Source organism: Physeter macrocephalus, chromosome 6 (assembly GCF_002837175.3).
Source record: "Physeter macrocephalus isolate SW-GA chromosome 6, ASM283717v5, whole genome shotgun sequence".
Lineage (NCBI taxonomy): Eukaryota > Metazoa > Chordata > Mammalia > Artiodactyla > Physeteridae > Physeter > Physeter macrocephalus.
This window is the reverse complement of record NC_041219.1, coordinates 29,360,923-29,386,590: the sequence shown is the minus strand read 5'-3', so window position 1 is coordinate 29,386,590 and position 25,668 is coordinate 29,360,923. Positions and strand designations below refer to the sequence as shown.

At 40.8% G+C, this 25,668-nt stretch overlaps 1 protein-coding gene across 2 annotated transcripts in view; it reads left to right on the top strand.

Moving 5' to 3' along the window:
* The first annotated feature begins 4,805 nt into the window (after positions 1–4,805).
* Positions 4,806–25,668, top strand: part of NTN4 (netrin 4) — a 109,125-nt gene continuing 88,262 nt past the window's right edge. The window contains exons 1-2 of one of the 2 annotated variants that reach the window (XM_024127424.1): positions 4,806–5,275; positions 8,129–8,658. In XM_024127424.1, coding sequence (XP_023983192.1) covers positions 5,221–5,275; positions 8,129–8,658 — 585 coding nt within the window. In that variant the 5' untranslated portion in view covers positions 4,806–5,220. The remainder of the gene's footprint in view (positions 5,276–8,128; positions 8,659–25,668) is intronic. The other variant, XM_007125127.4, reaches the window with a different exon arrangement.

The window sequence follows — 25,668 nt, the reverse complement described above, 5'->3', positions numbered from 1 at the left end:
CTTGAAGATGGAATTCTAGGGCAGGTCAAAAGAGATTATATGTACTTGATGGATTTGTAGTTTATTAGATTATGTATTTAACAAAACTTAAAGTGCTTCCAATGTGTCTTGCTCTTTTCTACCATTTCATAAATATAAACTCATTTAATATTCATAATACCTTATTAATTAGATACTGTTATTATTTCCATACAGCAAATAAGGAAACGTCTTGCACCAAGAGGTTAAATAACTTGCCCACACTCACACAGCTAGCAGGTGGCAGAGCCAGGCTTAAAATCTGGGGAGTCAGACCCCATTGTCCAGGCTCCTAATTACTATACTGCTATATAAAAGATATAAATAAGAAAAATTACCCATATTGCTTACTGTTCTTTCATCCTCATGAGGCCTTTGGTAGCTGTTTCTTTATCTATTTCCCTACGTTTAAAAAAGTAGTTATTTGTCTCTGAGCATCTTTTCATTAATGTCAGAAATAGCAATATGTATAGAAAGTTTTAGCTAAGAGCTATTTTGAAGAGAAAATGTTTAAAATTTGTGTCAATACAGTGCTGTCCAGAGTAGCTATCTCTGTAGCAACAACAGAACTGTTCTTGTTTGTTTGAATTTTCTAGACTCCATATAATTAATTTGAACATGAGAGAGCATGTGTGCACTTTTTTTTTTTTTTTTTTTTAAGGAAAGTACTGCTTACCTTCCTGGAAGAGCACATGTATTTTCAAAGGCTCTTACTCCCTTCCCAGGAATGAGCAGCTGTAGCCAGGAAGCAGATGAAATAAGAAACACAGTGCCAGTGGCAGGAGGCTTAGATTAAAGCTTAAGGAAATTCCCAGGATGGTGTTTTTAAAGGGCATTTGAAGGGCATAGACCAGGTAGAAAACAAAATATAGGATTATTTCAATGGAAACAATTCTCCATTTCATTGTCTCCTAAAAGCCTTCTAGTTCAAAAAGAGAAGATTGTACTCATGGAAAACTGATGGATAAAAATGATTAAATGATTAAAACAAACAAACAAACAAACAAACAAATCTGGAAACCCATGTCCTATCTCTGGTGTATATTTATTGGATGATCTTAATTTGGCATTTATATCTTTCACATCATTTTCTCTCTCTGAAAATGTGCAAAATTATACCTGTTCCTTCCCACACATTGATGCTTCCAGGATAAATGAGATACTGTTTATAGTTCCATGGAGGAAAGATAATAGGTATACTAAAAATATCACTATTTCAAAGTCCCTGCTTTCCTTGGAAATGTATAGTAATACCAATGTATACTGTGTTATTGAATCAAATTTTCTATAGAAGTGATGATTTTTTCAGAAAATAGATACTTATCCCATTCAGGAGTAACAGTTTCCTTTTAAAAATTTAACCATTTTTCAAATTTAGCAATTTGAATTTTTTGCTTTTTTTCCTTAATATTTATTGAATGCTTGCTGTCTGCAATGTATTTTAGTGGAACTCTTTCCTTCTGGTTAAACAAAACATGTTTTATGTTTTATTAATGACTCTTTAAGACATCAATATATAAAAAGGGGATTTTAGTTTGCTTCAAGCATAATATCAGCTGACATCATAAAGCTTCTAATACATTTTTAGGCTAATGAAATATAAGCCCTAGAGCTAAGTTAAAGGAACTACTAGTTCAGTTCTATTCTGCACCGATTCAGACAAACCTGGAGTTGAGTTCTAGTTGCACAGTATAAAAGCAACATTGACAAACTGTAGTATATCTGAAAAGGGGTGAATAAGATGGTTAAAGATTTGGAAATCATGCTACATGGGCAATTAAACACTTGAAGAAGAGAATAGTTAGGAGGAGCAATAAAACTTGACTTCAAATCTTCAAATACCTATTAGAAAAGAGATTGGACCTATTCTGTATTGTTGCAGACAACTAAACTATAAACATAGGTAGAATTTTAAGAAGAAAGATGTCACAGTTAAACAAAATGGTACCAAAAATGAAAAGGGCTGCTTTTGAGGCTTTTGTTTACTGAGATTTCTAGAACAGAAACTGGATGACCATTGGACAGAGATTTTGTGGAGAGGATTCATGACAGGGTAAGAAGTTGGCCTCAAAGACCCCTAAGGTTCCTCTTGATGCTAAATAATCCCATGATCCATTAGAAACTTCATTTACTGTACTAAGTTATACTAGAGTGACACCTTTGCAGCCTTTTGGTGCTTTGCCTCTAAACTAAAAGTCTTCAGATGGCTGTGGGGTTTTTGGTCCTTATGGCTACTTTTTTCTTACCACTTTGCAACTCATTCCTTGTTTTAACAGGATTCTGCTTCATTCTACTTTGTTACTTCTTATATGCTATGGTCTAGGATAACAGCATAACCAAACTTATTAACATTGCATGAATAATTTAAGTGAAGACCTAAAGAGCTCTCCTGTGAATAAGGTCTTTGGTGCATGGACTTCTTGCCATCTAGTTTAGTTCTTAAAGGCCCTTTTATCTTTCTTTCAAGTTCTCAGGAGTAGTCTAGATTTGTCAATTATGTGGCTTCTGAAAACTGGTTATCAAAATTCCATGCTAAGCTTCCTACTAATTCATAATTTTTTAAAAAAAATTCTAAACTCATTATTAAAATTTTCAAAAACACTTAATCATAGGCAATATATGCTGATCACTGAGCAAGATTTTCCTTAGGTAGGTAAACTTTTCCTGTATAGTTTCTTCAAAATGAAAATAGAAAAAAAGAAAAAAGAAAAAAAATTTTTAAATGAAAATAGAATTTATAACTAAATTAGACTATACAACCAAATGAAATTTATTAGAATGCTAATTACTCTTCTCTCCTGAGCTGCCTCATCTTGGTATAAACGTACAGATTTCTTTAGAATATGGAGAATCATTCTGATTTCACTGGTTTTCTTCTTAATCCCTGCTCTTAGTATACAGTAATAGCTTTAACATTACTCAGTCAAAAACATTTAATGAAAATTTACTATATATCTAGCAGGTGTTCTCAGTTAAGAATAAAAGAAAAACATAATAATGTTTTATATAGACTAAGTATAAAAGACTGCTTGACCATTAAGGCGTTTACTCTCTTGTTAAAGGAAACAGGAACCAGTTACAGAGCCATCAAGGAAGTATATTATCAAGGCAGGATTGGTGCAGATATTATGCCCCTAACACTTGTCATGAGAAATGGAGTAGTTCTGCCTCAATATAGTAGAATCAGAAGTTAGTAATAAAAGTGCATTTTCTTTTTTTTAAGATTTGCTTTGTTAATTAGGTTAATATTGGTGCTAAGAGCCTTTGGTTGTTATAATTTCCTATCATTTATTTGGTAAGAATATTTGGAGACGTGTTTCACTGACTTCATCGGGAACATGTCTATAAGATATGAAGAAAGCCCTAACACTGACAATATCTGAAAATTTCAAAGGGTTTATTTTCTAAAGTGTTACACAAATTGCTGTTCCACACCTTCTGCCACTTCCCAGTGTTGGCCAGAATAATTTTAATGTCTCCCAAATGGATGATGCTGACCTTGCCCCAGTCCCTCCTGGGAGATATAAACTTCTTACATGTCCCCAGCTGAGTCATAAATAATATCTACATATGCCCCAGAGCTCTGAACTGTCGTCATCAGTTAATACACACAACTGAATGGTATCTGTAAAGTAGATAATTTTCTGGAAAATATTTAAAGGCACAAAATGAACACTGCAATAAAAAATTTCTTTCTACTTAACTTTAACCAGTTTCCCTGGATGTGTACGTAGAATTATATCTTCATAGAACTTGCAAAAGTCCCAGACTCAAGGGCTGTGTAACCGTCTTCCATAAGCAGCAGCCTTGAGCAATCCTATCCACAATTAGCTGCTTGCCGTCGCTACCAAATTGTTCCCCATACGTTATTACACAACATTGTTTCGCAGCACAACTGGAGTGAGAGTGCTTGGAAGGACCAAAGAGGTTGTCTTTGTCGTGCCCCTGCCTCTAGACAAGGATGTTCTTCAACTGGGCACTAGCTAATCCTGTGACCCTTTTCTTTTAGCACCTTGAGTTTGAATTAGGGAACACGTTTTACATCAAAACGGATACACCTCAGATAAAGTAAGCATTGATTGTTTAGCCAAGATGCCCTCCCCCACCCCCCGAAAGTCAGCAGAGAAGCGGCGAATGCCACTTAGCAGTTAATGAGCTCTCCCTTGCCCTTGACCCCGGACTGGATGAGGGGTTCCATCCCTGGGTCGTTAGACTCTGGGAGAAGGGGTGGCGGGAGAAGAGGAGGGCTTGTTTTTGTTGGGGGATGTGGGAAGTAGGAGCTAGCCTGTTTCGCGGTTTTTTAAGCCCCTTGGCATGCCCTGACCTGATCAAGAGGGAGTCAACTGCTCTCTGGAATGTTCCGGCAGAAGGTGGGAGACTGCTTCCAGAGGAGGCCTGTGGGTGCTGGAGGGCACCAGGGGGGTCACACAGGGAGATGCAGGGCAAGAGACGGGAGGGGCACGAGGGAAGCTGGGGTGCGAGGTGACGGACGCGCGCGGGGGCTGAGGCGGGCGGGTGGAGCTGGCAGCGAGGCAGCGGGGGCGGCTGGTCGGGCGAGAGGATCCCTCCCCGGGCGGCGGCGGCGACCCGACCGCGCGGGCTACTGCGCCCAGGCTGTCAAGCGAGCGCGGGGGGCGGGCGGGAGGAAGGGGTGGAGGTGCGAGGGGAGGAGGGCTGGCACCGGAGCGCCGCGGTGTCGGTGCAATAAAAATGCATCCCATGGAACTGCCCATGGAGAAGGACGGGACCGAGACGCAGCAGCAAGAGGACGTGGTAAAAGCGGAGGAGGACGCCCAGGAGGCGGTGGCGGCGGCGGCGGCGGAGGCGGCCGGGAAGTGAAAGGTCTCGCAAAGTTCAGCGGTTGCTGCGGGCGCCGAGCCCCGGGCTAGCGGCGGAGGAGCCCGCAGGACCGCTCCGCGGGGCAGCGCGGCCAGGCGGGCTATGGTGCCGGAGCTCCCGCCGCCCCCGAGGTGCCCGCGCCCCTCCAGGCCGGTGCGCGAGGGTCACCCCACCGCCTGGCGCGGCCCCAGCCCGCAGCTCCCCGCCGCCGGCGCCCACTGACCGAGCCTGGCGCCCCAGGAGGAGGAAGAAATAAAGATCCCCGGTTCCTCCCGAGGACTGCTGGCGCTTCAGCCCGCGGCCGCGAGGGCTCGACTCCCTCCCGCACCCGCCCGGCCCGGGTCCTCCCGGCTCCTCCCGGCCATGGGGAGCTGCGCGCGGCTGCTGCTGCTCTGGGGCTGCTCCGCGGTGGCCGCAGGTGGGTGGTGACGCTGCCGGGCCCCCAACCCCCTTCCTTCGCCCCTTGTGTGCCCCACCTCGGGACTCGGGGGAGCAGGCGAGTGCAGGCTGAGAGCGCAGAGCTCAGCTCCCAAGGATGAAATGAGTGGCCATGTTCCGCCTCCTTTCCCCGGGTCTCAGCAGTTTAAAATACTACTGATTTTTTTTTTTTTTTTTTTTTTGCAACTGCGATACACATGCCTTTGGATAACCCGATATCCTGGGTGCGCCCTGCCGGAGACAGCGCGACCTTGGTTTTTTTTCTCGGTTTGGACTTGTAAAAAACTGCCTTTCCATTTTGTGAGGGAACAAAGGACGAAGCTCGCCATCCCCCGGCACTTCATGGCCTGAGGAATGATGGGGAGGGGTGGCCCAGCGACCCTGGGCGCGCGTGGGCCGGGGCCGCTCTCATGTTGAGAGCGATCGCCGTCGTCCCCGACCTCATGCTGGGTACTAGGGAGCCAGGTGGGGACACCTGGGGCGGGGTGAGTGGCCTCTCCCCGGGCAGTGTCTAGAACTCAGTGAGACCCCGGGCTGGGACGATAGGTAGTGATCGCCCCGGGTTGCACGGAGCCGGCTTGCCGCCCTTGGGGAATTGGTACCCTGGCCGAGGCTCCGCGGGAGGTCGGAGGCGGGTCTGCTTCCTGTCTCGGTAACTGGACGACCTGTAGAGGCGTCGTCAGATGCGCTCTCCCTCCCACTCCCATCCCGGCTGCCTAGGGCTGCCCTTGGCCACCTGTTCCTAGCTTGCCGTTTCTAAATTTGGGAACCCCTTTTGCTCCTCTCCCTCCTCTTGCAGGTCACCTGGTTTCCAGTTAGGCGTAAGTGCGGTTCAGGGTGTAAGGGGGAAAGAAAGTGAGGGACTCTTTGGCCACTTGGTCTCTCAAACGCATCTCGCTTGCTCCAGAAAGGGGAGTGTGGGCTGGAGGGACGGACTGGTGGAGAGAGAACATTGGCACACTTCTCCCTTCCCTTCGGTTTCATCCACTCAGCCCCCAGAGACGCTAGCATGAAGTAAAAGCCAGGCTTTAGAGTCTGCATCCCAAACGCGTCGGACTCTTAGGAGCATCCTTGCTATACTTGGATGGCCACTTCTTTAGGGATCTCTAAGTATTGTGTCCACCGATTATTTATCTGGCTCCAGTCTTTTCTGGATTTCTTCCTAGTCTGGGGTGGGGGCATCTAAAATTATTCAGTACTTTCCCCAAGGAGCCGTTAAAGGTCTAAGCTTTTACTTTAATTCTTGCTACTTATGCACCCCTGCATGCACTTATGCATGCTCCCCCAACCACAAAGTGAACTTTAATAAACCTTTCCCTTTTCAAACCGTGTTATGGCAAAAAACATGCAAGCAATCAAGAGGTTGTAAATAAATATCACAAGGCAAGTGTTTCAAGTCAAAAATACTTGTACGGGCAGTATATGATTTTCCCTGAAATGCTTTACAGGTGAGTCATAGCACACTGTGTGTTTGGGTGATCCTGGCCACAAGCAACTGTTGCCCCAGCTAATCAGAAAAGGCAAACAGAGTCCAGGCATAACACACACTTGAATTTGACATTTAAAAAATATGCCTAAGGAAGCCCTTTCTTATGGTTGCAAAGAACCATAAGGCTCGTGAGGCTCGTGATAGTCAGTGAGTGTGTGAAATGTCTCTCTTTTGGTCTAAGCTGTCATTTGGCTTCTCCAACAGTATAGTGATAACAATTCAGAGATGCTCCCTCTTAAGAAGCAGAAACGTTCAATTAGCCGGAATTTGGGGTTTGACTTCTTTTTCCTTTTTTCCCCTCTCTGTTTTAACTTTTAAAATAGATAATTTTGCTTCAGGTATTCATAATTAAAATGGCAAGCCCAAATTAAGGATTATATTATGTAGTCAGGATGTTAGTAGGCATATAATGTTTATCATTTTAAGTAATTTTGAAACATTAAAGTCTGTTGGACCTTTGTTTGGGTGGAAGCGCATGTTTCTTTAGGAAGGTGTTTTAGTTCACAGATTACGTTTAAAGGTCCTGTTAGTGGCTGCCAGACTGTAAACATTCTCCTGTTAAGCAAACAGGTAACTACTATAGAACCTGTCATAGGTAGAGGCACTCAAGAGGCAGAGAGCGTGTCAAATAAGCTTTTCGGTCATTTGGCAGTTTAGAGGGTTTTTTCTTAGATACATTTACTTAATATTAAAAATAGATATTGCACATCTTGGCTCCAGTGGTCTCTAGCTTTGTCTCCCTAAATGAGATCCCATTGTATACCAATATCTCATATTGATTTTCTTAGGGAATTGGTCCTTTCATGTTTTCGTCTTAAAAATACAGTAGAATTCTACATTTCCTCCTTAATGCATTCTCATAAACATGTTAGATAATGCTAAAGACTCAAATTATATTTGAAAGACTAAATTGAGTGATCTTAAAAACATTGTTGGTTTTTGGTATTATTTATGTCATGACTTCAAAAGCAAATGAGTGTATTTCAAAAATAGAGACTGTTAGAAAGCAGTCCCATTATCTTTAGGCCCATTATCTTTACCCAATGTTTCCACTTTCCTTCCTCTCGCCCTTTACCCAAAGTGATTTTATTTTCTACTATGTGAATTTTACATGAAACGGGCACGCAGGCACACACTCACACACACACGTGCACATTCACACACTTGCATATACAAATAGTATAAGTGCAGAACAGTATTCATGCTCAAATTTGGTAGCATTTCCTCTTTACTGAAAGCCTTGGGGCAATATGGGGATAACTCGACTGTTGAAGATGGACTAGGTGGACAAAAGAGGTTTCCAGATGGGTTTGTCTTGAATAACATATGCTCTCCCATCTCTAGGACTGAGTGGAGTGGCTGGAGTGAGTTCCCGCTGTGAAAAAGCCTGTAACCCTCGCATGGGAAATTTGGCTTTAGGAAGAAAACTCTGGGCAGACACCACCTGTGGTCAGAACGCCACTGAACTGTACTGCTTCTATAGTGAGAACACTGATCTGACTTGTCAGCAGCCCAAATGTGACAAATGCAATGCTGCCCAGCCTCACCTGTCTCACCTGCCAGCTGCCATGGCAGACTCATCCTTCAGGTTTCCTCGCACATGGTGGCAATCTGCTGAGGATGTGCACAGAGAAAAGATCCAGTTAGACCTGGAAGCTGAATTCTACTTCACTCATCTGATTATGGTGTTCAAGTCCCCCAGGCCGGCAGCCATGGTGCTGGACCGGTCCCAGGACTTTGGGAAGACATGGAAGCCTTACAAGTACTTTGCAACTAACTGCCCGGCTACATTTGGCCTGGAAGATGATGTTGTCAAGAAGGGAGCTATTTGCACTTCTAGATACTCCAATCCTTTCCCGTGCACTGGAGGAGAGGTAAGGGCACATGTTTAACTCTACACTGTAAGTAAGGTAGAAAAATGTTACCAGCCCACATTTTTTTTAAAGCATGAAGGTATACTTGTAGCAACATGAATGAAATTAGAATTTTTCATGAGCTTTATTTGTCATAAATTATTTCTCACCCTTAGACATGGATGTGTAGTCATTTTCAAGCAGGTTGCCCACTGGCTAGGTTTAAGTCAGATTTCTAAGATTTTAATTTTTTTCATTTTAAGAAAGAGTAAATATGCAACATTATCATTTTACCTTAGAGGTTTAAACAGCTACTGATTTCTTCAGTTAGCAGGACTGCTTACTGTGCTTCTGAAGAGGCAAGAGTTACTGAGACAGCCTGTTCCTGGAGCCCATGCTGGTATCTTCCTGAAACTGTTAACATAAATAGGAAGTAAATAAAAACAAAGCCAAGGGAGAAAAAAAATATGTTTGTCAGAAGGATTCTTTTATATAACAGAGGAGTTTTACTGTTAAGATTGCAAGAGTGCATAGCAAACAAATGAAGGTAGTTTCTTTTAAGATGCAGAAACTCTTTTTGGACACACATACACATCAGTTGCAGCTTAGGGTCTTGGGTCTCTCCTGGGCGCAAGATCATCTCAATATCATTCTGCAAAACAGCCTCCTTAGCTACTAGTCCAATTTCTGTATGGAATATTTACTCTTTGGTTCATATTTCCCCTCTCCTAAGGGGGAAACATGTCTTTTTTAACTTGTACAGATGTACCTAGAAAGCCCTTCCCCACTGAGATATGTGAAAAATGGAATTTAGAGGCAATTGAGAGAAAGCAGATTAAAAGAATAAAATATCTTCAACGTGTAGATCAAGAAATATCAATGCAGAAAAAAAGAGAAGAGAGAGTGTAGTATTTCTAACTCTAGTACATGACACAAACACACAGAGTAGATAAGTGGTTCTCAACAAGGAGTGATTTTGTTACCCCCCATCACGAGGGGGACATTTTTGCTGGGGAGAGGGACACTGTTGGCATCTAGTGGATGGAGGCCAGGGATGCCACTAAGCCTCCTACAGTGGCAAGGTAGCATCCTTCCCACTCCTGTTCCCAACAAAGAATTATTAGCTCAAAATGTCAATAGTGTCAAAGTTGAGAAAGCCTGAACCAGGTGTTAAGCATATATCCAATGCATGTATTACAATGGCTACAGAGACTAAGATAATCATTCTTCTAGCAGTCATTTATATTACTATTCACAGACTTCCCAGATGATTATATTTAGTAAACATTCATTGAGCCCCTACTATGTGTGTCAGGCATTGTACTCAGTGCTGCTAATTCTGTCTTTGGTTTGGGGGACAGGGGTGCTTGCCAGGGACTTGATGGAAGGACTGGTTTAGAAACTTCTTCTCCCTCCTACCATAGACCCATATGGACTTTTGCCATGTTACCCAGCTACTTCTTCTGTGGACACTCCTCAGACCAGGAACAGAGCTGCTGGCACCAGAGCCGACCAGGATGTGGTACAAGCAGCACACAGACTATTTTCCATTCTTAGTCTTCTTTCCATTCTTCTCTAAAGTTGGCTTAATATTGTAAACCTGCATGCACCCTGTCATGATGGACATTTTTAAAGATACCAGGACAGGAAAGAGACAGATAAGTTAGACTCATTGTTTTCTTCTGTGGAGAACACTTTGTGTTGCAAACAAATGAATGGCTTGAACTCTCAAATTGCTTTGGAATTGATCCACAGGCTCCTATCAGTTCCCTACATCTCAGTGCTACTGGGCCATGTGTACCTATGAAGTAGCAAAAATAGAGTTTCAGTAACCAGATGGCAGGCATGCTTGCTTAACAAATATCATACTGAATGTATTACAATGGCCCAGCAATTACTTAGAGATGACTAAAGGAACATTTATTTAACCTACAGCAGAGCAAAATCTTGTCTTCTTTAAAGCCAAACTACTTATTGTTATCAATGCTTACATCACATTCCAAGCAGAGACTAAAATTTACGTTAGATAGATCTTTCGATGTGCAGTCACCTTTTGTATCCAGTTAAAAAAATTTTTTTACTGTAGTTGTTATTTTAGCAGACATATTTCAATGGCAAGAAAAACATCAAGTGCCACCTAGTTCTCTCTACAGCATTATTTGCAAGTGTACATTAAACCATCATAGAATTTCTTCCCTTCAGAGACAGGTTTGGGAACAAATCTTTCCCTCCTGAGTTAGAGAGTAGAAAAGAGTCTTCTCAAAGGTAAGGACCAGAGGAAGCCCCCTAGGAAATGATTATTATCTACCTCTTGCATGTTGCTTTGGAATATAAATTAGTGCTGAGCTACAAATTAATTTTTCAGTACAACCCTGTATCCTCAATCACTCTCTTTGAAAATTAAGTGATCAGAAAAATAAGCCAATTAATCTAGCATCAAATAAGTAGTCTCAAATTTCATTTACTCCTTATTTATAATACTATAGACCTGTATTGTCCTCCATTCTAATAAGACTTCTCAGGCTTTCTCTAGGTATTATCCTACTACTCAGACTAACATAAATATATCCCAGACTTAATTTGTTTCCATTGTTCATTCTAAAATATTTCTTTGGGCTTTTAGGGCCCTAGAGAGTCCCGTAGTTTCATGTCTAAGAAATCAGATACGCCCGTCTTCAGAGTGGAAGACACCAGTCATCTGAAAGAGGACTTTAAAAATATAGGCCCGAAAAATCCACCCAGAAGAATACTTTTTAAATCCAAGTCAAATCTACTACACAGAAACTTTCTAAACTGGTCAGCAGTTTCAAAGAATAGCATATGGTTATCCTAAAACGTGTCTCCTTTACAGGAGAGGAGATTGAGGCTCAGAGGTAGGGCGATTTGCCCCACAACATACAGTTAGTTAGTTATGTGACAGCGCTAGGACTAAATCACAAGTCTTCTGACTTTAAGTATAGTATTTGTTTCATAAAACCATGTTCTCTCTCCATTAGCTCTAAGAATTGCTAGCAAAGAGCTATCTGCCTTTCTCCTCGCTCACTCTCTCACATTTGCTATTCCTTTGGATGTGACATGAAGGTAAAAAAGAATTTGCCAGATGGCTTTCTCCTGAGCAGAAATGTCCTCTGAGATGTCAGTGGTGTTCTGGGAATAAAAGTTTCCATGGCCAAAACAGATTGGGAAACACTGACTGGGTTTAACAAAATTAGACATTTATAAGTATATAAATATTCTCATTTTGTGTCCTATGTCTCCAAGTGGGAAGTATAGGATGGGACATTCCCAAACTTATTTGCCCATGCAACCCTCTTTTTGCAGAACTCCGATTACTATCTTTCAGAACTCTAGAGATCCTCAGAGCACAACTTGGGAAATGCTGGGATGGAGTATTAAGTGCTCCCCAAATCCTGGTAAAAGGCACAGATGGGGGAGATGTTGTTCAAGGGGTACGAAGTTTCAGTTATGCAAGATGAGCAAGTTCTGGAGATCTAATGTACAACAGTATGACTATAGTTAACAATACTTTATTGTGTACTTGAAATTTACTAGGAGGGTGGATCTGGAGTGTTCTCACCACACATACCGAAAAGTAGTGACTATCTGAGGTGATGGAAATGTTAGCCTGAATGTGGTGATTATTTCACAATATTTACGTATATCAAATCGTCAAATTGTACACCTTAAATACATACAATTCTTAATTTTCAAATATATCTCCATTTTTTTTAAAAAAAGGCACAGGCCGACGTGGTGCTTGGCATGGTACTGGGAATGGGGGTGGGGAAGGGGGAGATAGAGAATAAATAACTAAGTAAAAGATACAGTATGCCAGAGTGTGATAAGTAGTAAGGAGAGAATAAAACAGGGTAGGGGATGGGGAATTCTGGCAGGGGAGGGCTTGCTGTTTTTAAAACAGGTTGAAGGATTTGTGTTTGATGGAACAGACAGTGACAAGAACTCAGAGTTCCTGGCAAGTTTTCATGAGTGAACAAAATCTATACTTAAGGGTCCCATTTCTTTCAACCTGTTGATATGGAAAAACGAAGTTGTGTATTAAAATGACAAACATTGGTAAAAATCCCTCTTGCTAGTGTTTCTTAAAATGAGAGCATTTGAAAAGGAACCTGAATATCATTGATGGAAAAGCACATGACTGATGAGTAATCTGAAGCCTGAAGAGAGTTAAGTGACTTGTCTACAATTACTCAGCTGAAATTCGTATTTCCTGACTTCTAGCCCAGTGCTGTTTCCACTATACTAGTTTGAAATTCCTTTGTACCAAGCTGTGTAGTGTGAAAGATACAAAAACTATATACACTCCTTTCCTTTGTAATCCTTACAGTCCAGTGGGTAAGAGATTAAATGTGGTAATTTATGGACTGATTGATTAAATAATATGAGGTAGTGCATGATTAATTCCCCAAGTATGTTGTGAAAACAATATGCTTTGCAAGATCGGAGTATCTGTTTGTCTCTTTAGGCCATTGAAAAGGATTATATTTCAATACCTTGTGATAAAGTCAGTATGGCACAAATGTGCAGAAAATGATAAATTAATCAGGTTTTTACAGGTATTTATATGTATAATGTCCTAAACAATATTTAGGATTTTTAAACTGAAAATATAAAACAAAGTAATACATGAGTAGAAATGCTTTCTAAACACTACTCTTTGGTTAGCTACTTGTTTTCTTCAATCATTGAAATGTGCTCATGCCTATTTTTTCAGCAGCATCAGTCATGAGTTATAGTGGCAGCTCTTAACTACTGAAGCTTTCCCATCTGCCAGGCATTCTGTAGAGTCCTCTGCATCCCTTATTTTCACAAGAACCCTGTTAGTTGGGTACCAGTATTGACCCCATTTTACAGACAAAGTACCTGAGACTTAGTGAGTCAGAGTAACTTGGTCAGAGTAAGTAAGTAATGAGCTAACCTGTGCCAGAGCTGGGATGATTACCTTGCCTTAAAATTATTTATATGATTAGGTTTTATTATAACTCCAAAATTAAAAACAAAACAAAACTAAAACTAAATTGCTCTGGTAATTATTAAACTGTAAAACTTATAGTTTAATTGATAATTTGTAATATGGGTATGTGAACTATGCATAATAAAGTTAATTTTTTTTTACATTAGATAGAAAAATAACAAGTAAAGATTCTTTGCACTTAATGTTACCCAAGATCATTTAAAATAAACTATATGGGAATGAGTATTACAGTTCTTCGGTACCATTTAGCATACTTTTTATTTGATTGATTTGTTTGTTGGGCAGAAGGGAAATACTTTTTATCTAGTTGGTAACCACTTTAAGTAATTCTTCTAAGTTATTAATGTTATGCTTTGAAGCATATTCTCAGCTATAATTTTGTTGAACTATTTTGAAAATAAAATGTTGTATATATTTCTTTAGAGTGTTTCAATTATCCACACCCTGGGGCTACTCCCTTCCTGTAGGGGTGGGGCTAGAGACTTATAACAGCACATTTTTAAAAATGGCTTTAGTTTAAGGAAAACCCACAGGATGGTTATCAAATAAGATTATTCAAAGGAGCTACATTAAAAATTCGAACAAACCCAGAGATTAAATCAATAAACTTTGACTTATTGATTTCAATGGGTGAATACCCACCCCCCCACCGCCAAATACCTTCTTTCTAGCTATTAAAAAAATCTGTTTAGCATCTGCTTGCTTCATATTTGTTCTGTTTGATGGTTTTACTTTGCCAGTATTTGGTTGTAATTTTCTGGAAACTTTGAGAGATCAGATTGCAAAATGCTGAGTTAGTAACTGATGATTCATATTGAAAAATTAAGGCCAGACAATGAGGAACAGACACCTGGAGGTCAGGTATATCTGGGCATACAAGGTAACTTCCTACCAAGGAGTGGAGAACACAAACCAGGCTGGGAGAATTAGAGGTTGAGGGCTCTGGAAGATGAGGAAAATGAATCATGCCAGAGAATATGGAAGTTGTTGCTTCTGATCAGTAATCGGAATTAATTGTCTGAAAAGTCACTGAATGTAATCTCTCTCTCGTCTGCACTCCCATGCACTCTGGTCATTCACATGTAACTATAATATCATGTGCCCCATCTCTTCTATTCCTACAGTGTTCACTTCCTGAGGAACTTGGTCTCCTCTCTCATTGTATTCACTCTGTGGCTCCCAGACCCCCCACCTCTGAACCTAGCACGGATCCCCACAAGGCATAAATGTCCAGAGTACATTTGGTGAATACTTCAGGACAGTGAGGAGGCTGGTGCTGAATCGAATTATATGAAAATAACTGTAAAATGATAATACTGTTTACTAATTGTGTTGGATGTTACACAACTCCTAAGTATCCTTTCAAACTAGTCATGATGCGTTCATTCTTCTTACAAATATTTATATAGTGTCTCCTATGTGCCAACTATTTTAGGAGTTGGGGACACACAGCAAAAAGTCAAAAACTGCTGCCCCTGAGATTACATTATAAATGTAAGGTGCTAAACAAGTTAAGTAAGTAAAATATATGGAATGTTAGATAGTATCAATAATAAGTGTAAATTAAGAAAGAAAAAAAAAGCAGGGAAGGGGGCTAGGAAGTAGGAAGGGGGTTTTAAATGCTTAGACAGAGCTCCCAGGGAAAGCCTCACTGTGACTTTTTTTTTTTTTTTTTTTTTTTTTTTTTGTGGTATGCGGTCCTCCCTCTGCTGTGGCCTCTCCCGTTGCGGAGCACAGGCTCCGGACGCGCAGACCCAGCGGCCATGGCTCACGGGCCCAACCGCTCCGCGGCATGTGGGATCTTCCCGGACCGGGGCGCGAACCCGGTTCCCCTGCATCGGCAGGCGTACGCGCAACCACTGCGCCACCAGGGAAGCCCCTCACTGTGACTTTTAAATAAGGACCTGAAGGGAAGCAGAAATGAGTCATGGGCATGTCTAGGGGAAGAGCAAAGGCCCTGAGGAAGTCTGCCTCCTACTGATAGGACAGTGAAGAGGCTGGTGCTGAAGCAGAGGGGTTGAGGTGTAGTATAACAGGTGAGGTCAGAGGTCAGAGGGATAATGGGGAGGTGTGGGAGATTATGTGGAGCCTCATAAGTAGGTGCCCAGGATGGCCCAAATTTACACCTAGATCACTTAAGTCCTGTTAATTATTTGTAGCATCCCCTTTCACTCTCAACGAGATCCCAGTTTGGACAATAAGTTATTATACAGTCATTGAGTTTTACTCTGAATGATATTGGAAGCCACTGGAGTCTTGAGCAGAGGGGCAATATGATCAATTTATTTTATTTTTTATTTTTTAAGCCGCTCTGCGGCATGTAGGATCTTCCCGGACCGGGGCATGAACCCGTGTTCCCTGCATCGGCAGGCGGACTCTCAACCACTGCGCCACCAGGGAAGCCCCGATCATTTTATTTTTAATAGGATTTCTCTGGTTTGTGTGTTAAGGAAAGACCAAAGGGGGAAGCAGAGAGACCAGCTAGAATGCTGTTGCAATAATTCAGGCCAGATCTGATGGTGCATGGACAGAAGGTAGCAGTGGAAATGGTAAAAAGCTGTTGAGTTCTGAATCAGTTTTATGGATGAAAGCTAACGGCATTTGCTGACAGGTTGGATGCAGGGTATGAGAGAAAGAGAGAAGTAAGTATGTTTTTAGCCTGAGCACCTGGAAGAATGGGATAGCCAATTACTGAGATGAAGAAGACTCTAGAGGGAACAGATTTGGAGAGGAATGCCAGGAGCTTATATGTGGACACGTTAGGTATGAGTTGCCTGTGATACATCCAAGTGGAAATACTGAGTAGGCAGTTGGATATGTGAGTTTAAAGTTCAGAGGAGAGGTCTGGACTAAGTATATAAACTTGGGAGTAATCAGTGCAGAGATGATATTTAAAGCCATGAAACTGGATGAGATCATCAAGGGAGTGGGTGTGGATAGAAAAGAGGAAAGTCCAAGAACTGAGCCCAGGAAGGGATCAAAGTTAGTCCACTGACGCTGCCATTACCAAAAACGCTTGGAACTGCCCAGGCTTATACAAGAACCAGTCTTACCAATCTGCGGGTTCAATGGTTGTTTAATTAAGCAACAACATGAATTCGAATAACATTGACTTGCTACAGTCGAAACAGAGGGTACAAATTCTAAAATGAAAAGTCAGAGGGAAGGCATGAGAACTGCAACTTTAGGTTTTCAAAAGATGAACCGGGGCTTCCCTGGTGGCGCAGTGGTTGAGAGTCCGCCTGCCGATGCAGGGGACACGGGTTCATGCCCCGGTCCGGGAAGATCCCACATGCCGCGGAGCGGCTGGGCCCGTGAGCCATGGCCGCTGAGCCTGCGCGTCCAAAAAAAAAAAAAAAAAAAAGGATGAACCGAAACAAATAGGGAGAAGGGAAAGCACTGATCAGGTAATGAATGATGATACAAAAGGGAGAGGGAACAGTATTGAAGAAGAATGATAACCCTTGAAAATATCATGCTGAAAGAGAAATGTTGATTTTAGGTGCTTTCAGATTTTAAGGGCCTCACATTCCATTTTATCTTGACTTATCCAACTTTTAATCTTTTTTGACCCAAAATTCCAGCTATAGGAGCAATTTTTTGGAATGATTTTTTTTAAAGGCATTTTTTAAATGCCCCTGAGCTATTACAGTATTGGAAATGAAATTAAAATATAGCATTGTACACATTTTTTCTGCTTAGTGGGTTGTAAAATTTAATTTGCAAAATGTGATGGAGAACATCTACCTAAGGCAAGGGTGCTGTGCAATTAATCCCATTTATGTAGAAGTATTTACATTTTCACAATCTTGAAAAATATTAATGTTTTTATTAATGCTTATGTATTAATGTTTAGTTGTTCTATTAAGGAGGAGAAGAGAAAATCATCGTTTAGCGATCACAGTATAATGTGCCAGTTTCTATTATGTTGGGCATTTTGTATACATCTCACTTTATCTCTAAGAAACAAGCTCTTTTCCTGGATAGTTTGTCTTGTTAACAAACAAACAAAAACAAAACACCAATCCTCTTTCTATGTCATATTTCACTTGTCATCCTAACTTTCCTGTAACTGACAGGAGCAGAAGTCTTTCAAGGCATCAGCTATGTTTGCCGATGTTACTTTACACTTCATAATCACAGTTCCTAAAACAAAACAAAAAAAGTATGAAAAACATTCAAATGCTTTCTGCATGACATCATTTGTGCTAACAGTCTATCTTTCGGCAGCTACTGAAGAAGGTTTCAGTGTTTTAAAGTTAAATCAAAGAGAGAAAATTTAATCACTCCCTTATACTGTTTAATCTCCATTAAGAATTTGTGTTTCTTTTTATTTCAGCCAACCTGACCTTGTTGAGGTCTTTGAGGCTTTCCATCAGTTCCTTTTGTAATTGATGCCTACATTTTTCTCATATCCTGTGTCCCAATGAATAACCCTCTGACTCCACTCCCACCTCCAAATAAAAAGCAAAAGTAAATGGAGGTCACATCAACCACTTCTCTGTCAGAAGAACTAGGCACCTCACTCTCCAACAACCCATGTTCACCATATCAACACACCCAACGGGGTAGGACACTACACTCACCCTGTTGTAACAATAGCTCTCTCTCTGATGATTACCAAAGTTCAGAAGAACATAGGCCCACTGGGGAATCCTTTCTGGGGCAGGGGACGTAGTGAAGAGGTATAGTTTGCAACAACAGAAAGGTAATTGTCAACTCCTGCTCCCCAAACCCCTGACTCCCTTTCTGCCCACATGCTCTATCAATCCTGTTTGTTACTTTTGGCCATTTTTCTTTCTAATTTTTATTTCTTCTCTTTAATAATTTAGTTATGTCACATTAGACCACTTCTTTTATCTCTTCTCTGGCCCCCAAATATCTATTTGTCTGCAAAAATGGACATGATACCTAGCCTGCTCCCATGATTTTCTCTCTGGAATCTTCTGTCAGTTCTTTCAACTCCATTGCCCCCTTGTCTGTCCATCACATCCCCATTCTAGATCAATTCTACTGTTCGCCTTCTCGCTCCTTCAGCTAATTAGCTGAACTCTAATGGGAAAAATAATAACACAATTGTGCTGAGAGATACCTCTGCAAATTTATGTTTTCCAGCCTGAATTTGGCCCTCGAACTTCCCTGGAAATCCTTTTTCCCTCAGCTCCCTTTCATTCCTGCAATGACTCTTTCAAAGTGTCTTCTCCTCTCCCTAAGACCCCTTCTCACACCCATTGCTTGCTCTCAGCCAAACAGTTTGCCTCTTACCTCACTGAGAAAATAAAAACCTAAACAAATAGCATCACTGTCTAACCCAGAAAGACCCATCAAGGCGAAAACTGAGATTCATTCTCGGTTCTTTTCTCTCCTTCACCCAGCCTCAGTCATTCACCAGGGCCTGTCCCATTCTGCTACGCAGTGTCTCTTGAGTACGTATGCTTCTCTCCATCCCCACAGCTACAAATGGTGGTGCAAATCATTTCTACGTATTATTGCAATGTTCTCCTGAGGGTTCTCTCTATTCTGTCTTGCTTGCTTCCCAATCTGTTCTCTATACCACACTCTGAAGGATCTTTATGAAATCTAAAATGTCACTTCTCTGCTTAAAACCCTTCACTAGGGCTTCCCTGGTGGCGCAGTGGTTGAGAGTCCGCCTGCCGATGCAGGGGACACGGGTTCGTGCCCCGGTCCGGGAGGATCCCACATGCCGCCGAGTGGCTGGGCCCGTGAGCCCTGGCCCCTGAGCCTGCGCGTCCAGAGCCTGTGCTCCGCAACGGGAGAGGCCACAGCAGTGAGAGGCCCGCGTACCGCAAAAAAAAAAAAACCACAAAAAAACCCCTTCACTGACTCTCCAGTTTCCTCATAATGTAGTCCACGTTGTTTAATGGGGCATGCTAGGCCCTTTCTGAGAACCCGCTGCCTCATCCTCATCACTGCTGCTTATACCCTAGCCTCCAGCTCTATCTATTGAACCACTGTGTTACCCCAAGGTGCCATGCTCTTTCTCATCCTCTGACCCTTGCACACATGCTTTCTTTTCCTGAGATGCTCCTCTCTTCTGCTTCTCTCCCCAAGTCCTACCTCTCATCCACTTAGCTAAGTTGTCACTCAAATATTTTTGGATGGATGGATGAAAGGATAGATAATTCCTATTCATCCTTAAGGACTTTCCTTAAACTTCACCTCTTTCCAAAATTCTGGGTTACGTGCACGATGTATGTGCCTTACATCTGTGCACCCTTATCACACGCTCACCTCTGTCATGGCGTTTATCACATTGTTCTGTGAGTTCCTTAAGGTAGTCCTGACCACACTTCGAGAAACACTACCCTTGCATCTAACATGTTGCCTGCTAAATAGCTGTTTATCAAATATATGAACTCTGAGGCATTATTATTATTAATATTATCAATAATAACGATTTGTTACCTTTTGTTGTTTAAAGCATCTCTGTGGCAGAGTACCTGGTCTGCAGGCACACTAAACCGTATGTTTGAGAGATGACTTGCTAAATGTCTGTTAAGTTAGCCATTTAGGATGACAGATCCTAAGGCAGATAGTTAATTAGTACAATTTCTCAACAAGAACAATGCCGTAGCCTCCATCCCTTTGCAAACCCAAACCACAGGCTCTATTTCTAATCTGCAAAGGCCTGGTACAAAGGGTTGCAGTTTAGATGGAAAGGTACACATCTATCAACACCTGTTGGAAAACAGCAGAAGGTGCATGTAAAGGTTAACTGGGGGGTTTTGTTTGGTTTTTCATTGATATCATAGGAAATGATTGCATAGAGGGCCTCATGCCTCTGCTCCTGCAGTGCTTCCAGCTGGGCTTCTTTTCACAGTGCTGTGTTGGGTGCAAAGGTGGGGTTTTTTTGTGATTCTGGAAAACAATCACCTTATGACACGGCCTCTGGACACACCTGTGCAGCTATCTGGTTCACTCAGATAAACTGCCAAAGTTGTTACTCCCTATCCCTAAGAAATATTATTTCAAGTAAGCCAAACCCCACTCACCTGCATTTCTAAAGTTGGGAGGAGAAACTAGCTTTGAAGAAAGAGATTTAAATATTCTTTTCTTTGAAAAATGAAACAAAAAAAACTTAAAAATATAAAACTTGTAAGTTATGTCTCTTATTATCTGAACATCACTGTAGTATATTCCTGCCTTCAGGGAGTTCACAGTCTGATTGGGACTTTTAAATTGCTGTCTCTTAAAGTATAAAAAAATAATTGAAAAGTGGAGAAGGAAATTCCATGGAAAAGTGCACATGTGTGAAGAAGGTCAATGCTCAGAATGGTTGGAGAGTATGGAATGGTGGGGAATGGAGAAGAGACAGGGATGAGGGAAGATGAGGCTAACCCTGAAGGCTCAGTTTGGATTATACAGGGTCTAGTGTGCAAAGTATTTTGGACTTGATCCTATGGGTAGTGGAGATCAATCAGTAGCTCTTCTGGGTAAGGATAACATAATCCGAACTGTTTAAGAAAGACAACTCAGGGAACAGTGTGAAAGATTCTTGAGCAAAACTTATGAGATTAAACTTAATAGTGATAAATTCCTCTTTTCAAAAATCAGCTGTAATACCACCAAAGAGGTGTGACTTATCAGCCATTCATGTGAAAAAGACCTGAGGGTTTCATTTGACTGTAATCTCAATGTGAGTCAACAATACATCATTACTGCCAAAAAAGCTAATGCAGTCTTAGGCTGCATTAATAGAAAAATAATGCTCCAAACAAAAGAGAATAGTCCTTTTGTTGTGTTCTCTAGTCAAAGCATAGCTAGAATATTATGTTCAGGTCAAGATATTCCTATTTAGAGAAAGCTGAGCAGAATTGGTGAGATCAATTAGAAACCTCATTATATCATGAACAATTAACTTGGGATATTTCGCCTGTGAGAGAGGATTTATGGATGTTCAGGAATTGCTAGCATTCTTCAGATGTTTGAAGAGGGATTAAATGGACTCTGATGCTTTCAGAAAGCAAGAGTTTGACCAAAGAAAGACTTCTTAAAAAAGCGGATGTATCCAAAAGACACAGTGAGATCCATTGAGTTTCTCATCCCATGAAATGTTTCAGCAAAGGCTGAGTGAGCCTCTACGAGAGATGTTACAGAAAGGATTTGTGTACAGATTTGAAGATTTGTCTCAGGACCCCTTAATGTCTCCTCCACCTCTGAATACATGGATTATGCCATAGAGTGAGTAAATGACTTAAGAAAATTCTTTACATCCAAACTACTCCAGTAGCAGGGGTCTTGGGCTGGATACTGCTTAGCTAGTCACATCAGTCTTCCTGCTAGCTAGGCAGGATCCCTCAATTTTGGTGTAATCTTTTTGGGGAGATCTCATTTCTTGCAAGGTGAATGGGTCCTTCTTCTTAACCACTGAACATAAGGAAGTCACTTAACTGCTAAAGAAAAGGGTGTCAGCAGAAAAAGAAATGAGTCCCTACTCTCTCTGAGTCTCTATTTTGTATGAATAGATGATATTTTATCTATAGCTTATATTTCTAGATGCAATGTGGTAGCATAAGTGTAGGAGTTGGAGGCCCATATCAGGTTCATCACCAGGTTCTGGTGGTTCTATCTCTAATTGGTTCTCACCTGCACTGTTACCACTTTATTTCAAGTTCCTCATCTCACACCCAATCCTCTCAAGTAGCTTCAATGGCTCTCTCTTTAATTTAGGGGTCTTAGACTCTTCATTTGTAAATTGAATCAATGTGAGAAAGGACGAAATAAGGCACATATAAATGTGTTTTATAAATGGCCAAGTACTCTATAAATGCTAATTATTATTAATAATAATATAGTTCACTTACATTATTAGTGAAGTGCACTTTTAGGCCACTTCATCCAGTCAATCAGCGAATATTTGGATGCCCACTATGTGTCTAGCACTATCTCAGGCTCTGGGGATACAGTAGTAAACAAAAGTAGGCATAAAATGCATTCTAAAGCCCAGGCAACTGACTTACAAATAAATTTTAAGAACACAAACCACTTGCAAGTTAGGGACATCCTGTACTAACATTGGTTAACTGTCAATGTTTTTCAAGAGCATCAAGGGTCTACATTTTTGCTTAGTGCTTTTGGACAGATATTTAATTAGAGAACACATCAGTCTTGGTCATTTCATAGTAGATAAAGTGAATATAAAGAATTATATACTTTTTATTAAAGCAGTAGCCCAGTCATCTTCACAAACAGGCAAAAATAGACTAGAAGGAGTTAGATTTAGAGAAAAGTGAACAAATCAGATGTACAAAGAACAATTCATGTCTCTTCATTCCATATTTAGTTCTACATATCTATTGTGACTCTACAAATTCTTTTAAAACTATATTATGAATGTCAAGTACAAGATAAAGAACTAAGTTTTAAAAGATACTTTTAGATGGCAAAGTTATGTTAAGAGATAAGTATGAGCTTAAAGTAAAACTTCTTATCAAAACTGAAAAAAAATGTATCCACCTACACCTTGTTGGTATTTCAGACTCAAGAAGGAATCTCCAAGTGATTCTACTAAGAGGTTGCTCTGTAGGGAACTCAGTGAGTGAGCAAAGTTCAGTTCCTGACCCTGGTCTGGATTCCCTATTTGGACTTGTCTTTATTCTTTTGTTAAGAATAGATACTCTTCATGACTTTGTATGGTAGGTTTGTTGTTAAAATTAATGGTCTTTTAAAACAATATGCTTGAAAAAGTCTCTCTTGAAGTCCTGTTCAAGTTAGTCAGGGAGTTATAACACATTTAAAAGATTATCAGTTTGAAATACTGTAACCAGAACAGGTGGGAAACACCTGTTTTCCAAGAACTTTATAAAATATGCACCAGGCGCACGTGGAAATTCATGGGCCAAGAGTTCAGTGATGTATTATTGCTGTTCCTTTTTAGTTCTCCTTTTTAAAAAGCCCACTTGAGAAAGCATTTTACTTCTGGATGTTCTAGCAGGTGCTGTAAGTGTAACCAGAAGGATATGTTACTTGTGGAGCTGGCCCCTGGTACTTTCATCCTCAGAGGCCATTTTAATCTCCTGGTCAGTTTCAACCAGTCACCTTCATCCCTTCAGCTGCTTATGGAGACAGGGGGAACCAATTCTGTTCATAGGTACCTACTGAATATTTAGACTGCTGTGGCCACCCCCAACCCCGCTTTGTTACGTCAGCCTTACCTGCCAGTTTGCCTATCAGTTTAGTTGGTGTGTAACCAGAAATATTATTTTCTCATGAACTAAATAATACAATGACAGATACTATGGAAATATGCAGATAATATTATGACATTCTATTCTGATATAGAAGTGACTCTTTCCTTCCCTTCCCTACCTCCCAAAATAATGACACTGGAACGGCAATCTTGCCTCCCTGTTTTACCGTGATTGTAGGTGAGTGCTCAGTAGGCTACATAAATAATATTCTCATGGTGAATTCATTTTATTTTTTACTTTCATACCACTGTCCCTACTCATCAACTCCATTTCTTCCCAAATAGCTGTATTGAAATACTATAGGTGTTTTTAAATCTGAATATTCCTTAGGTTACAGAAAAACCTTAGAAATGCATTTGGATTGAAAAAGAATTGGAAAAAAATGTTCAGCAGTAGAGTTTAGAATTTGTTTGACATCTTAGAGGGGGAAATATGAGGAAAATAGTGTCATCGGTAGCTTACAGCTACATATATAAATAAAACAGAGGTCATTTCCTACCTAGCCAGAGTGGTAAATGGTCTAAAAACTACATGATATGAGACACTGTAGATATTTTACCTGGAAAATGAAAGTGAAGTTGGTGGCTGCCCTTAAATATTTGAAGGACTTGCTTGTTGAAAGTACAATAGACTTATTTTGTGTAGCTTCAAGGTCAGTATTAGAAGTTGCAGAGGACAGATCTAGCTTACCACAGAGGAACTTTATGATAATTAGAATCATCAAAAAATGAAATATGTTGCCTGATGAGGTTGTGGGATCTAATAGAGAACAGATGGGTATCAGCCATTCTAGAGGAACTTCCAGCATTGAGAAATTTGGTTAAATGGCCTTATGTGCTCTTCTGATTTAAAAAAATAATATTTTGAGCTGTTTTCTTACACCGCTTTTAACAGAGCTCGCTCAATTTTCAAGAATTAGGGAACAACTGAAATCCTACGCATGACTGATTTTTCTTATTCAGTTTTGTATCCAGAGTACCTAGCACAGTGCCTGATACAAAGTATCTCCTCAATAAATTATGGTTGAATGAATAAATAAATGCTTCTTTTATTAAAAGGCTTAATGTCACATAGACCTGGAATTTTATCTTTAATCACAGCTCTGTCATCACTCAGAAATGACACTGCTGATAAGAGACACAATTAGGATTTATATTAGCGAAGCCTGCAATCTGTCCAGGTTGGAAATGTCTTTTTCTTATCTAAAGTATGAGGAAAAAAACATTTTTAGAAACTAAAATGAGATTTAATTTATTTCTCTTTGGAGGTCAGTATTTTTGTTATGGGCTTTCATGCTCTGTAAGCTCAATGGCTTAAACATCCTGAAAATTCTGTACTTCCAGTTCTTCTCTATAAATCTCTACTCTGGAGCGGAAGGAAACATAGACTAATTTTATAGTATTTATTGTCTTCTATCTTTTTAAAAAAAATTTATTTATTTATTTTTGGCTATGTTGAGTCTTCGTTGCTGTGTGCGGACTTACTCTAGTTGTGGCGAGTGGGGGCTACTCTTCCTTGCGGTGTGCGGGCTTCTCATTGCAGTGGCTTCTCCTGTTGCGGAGCATGGGCTCTAGGCGTGCGGGCTCAGTAGTTGTGGCTCGTGGGCTCTAGAGCACAGGCTCAGTAGTTGTGGCGCACGGGCTTAGTTGCTCTGCGGCATGTGGGATCTTCCTGGACCAGGGCTCGAACCCGTGTCCCCTGGATTGGCAGCTGGATTTTTTTTTTTTAATAAATTTATTTTATTTATTTATTTTTGGCTGCATTAGGTCTTTGTCGCGCCGGCTTTCTCTAGTTGCGGCGAGTGGAGGCTACTCTTCGTTGCGGTGC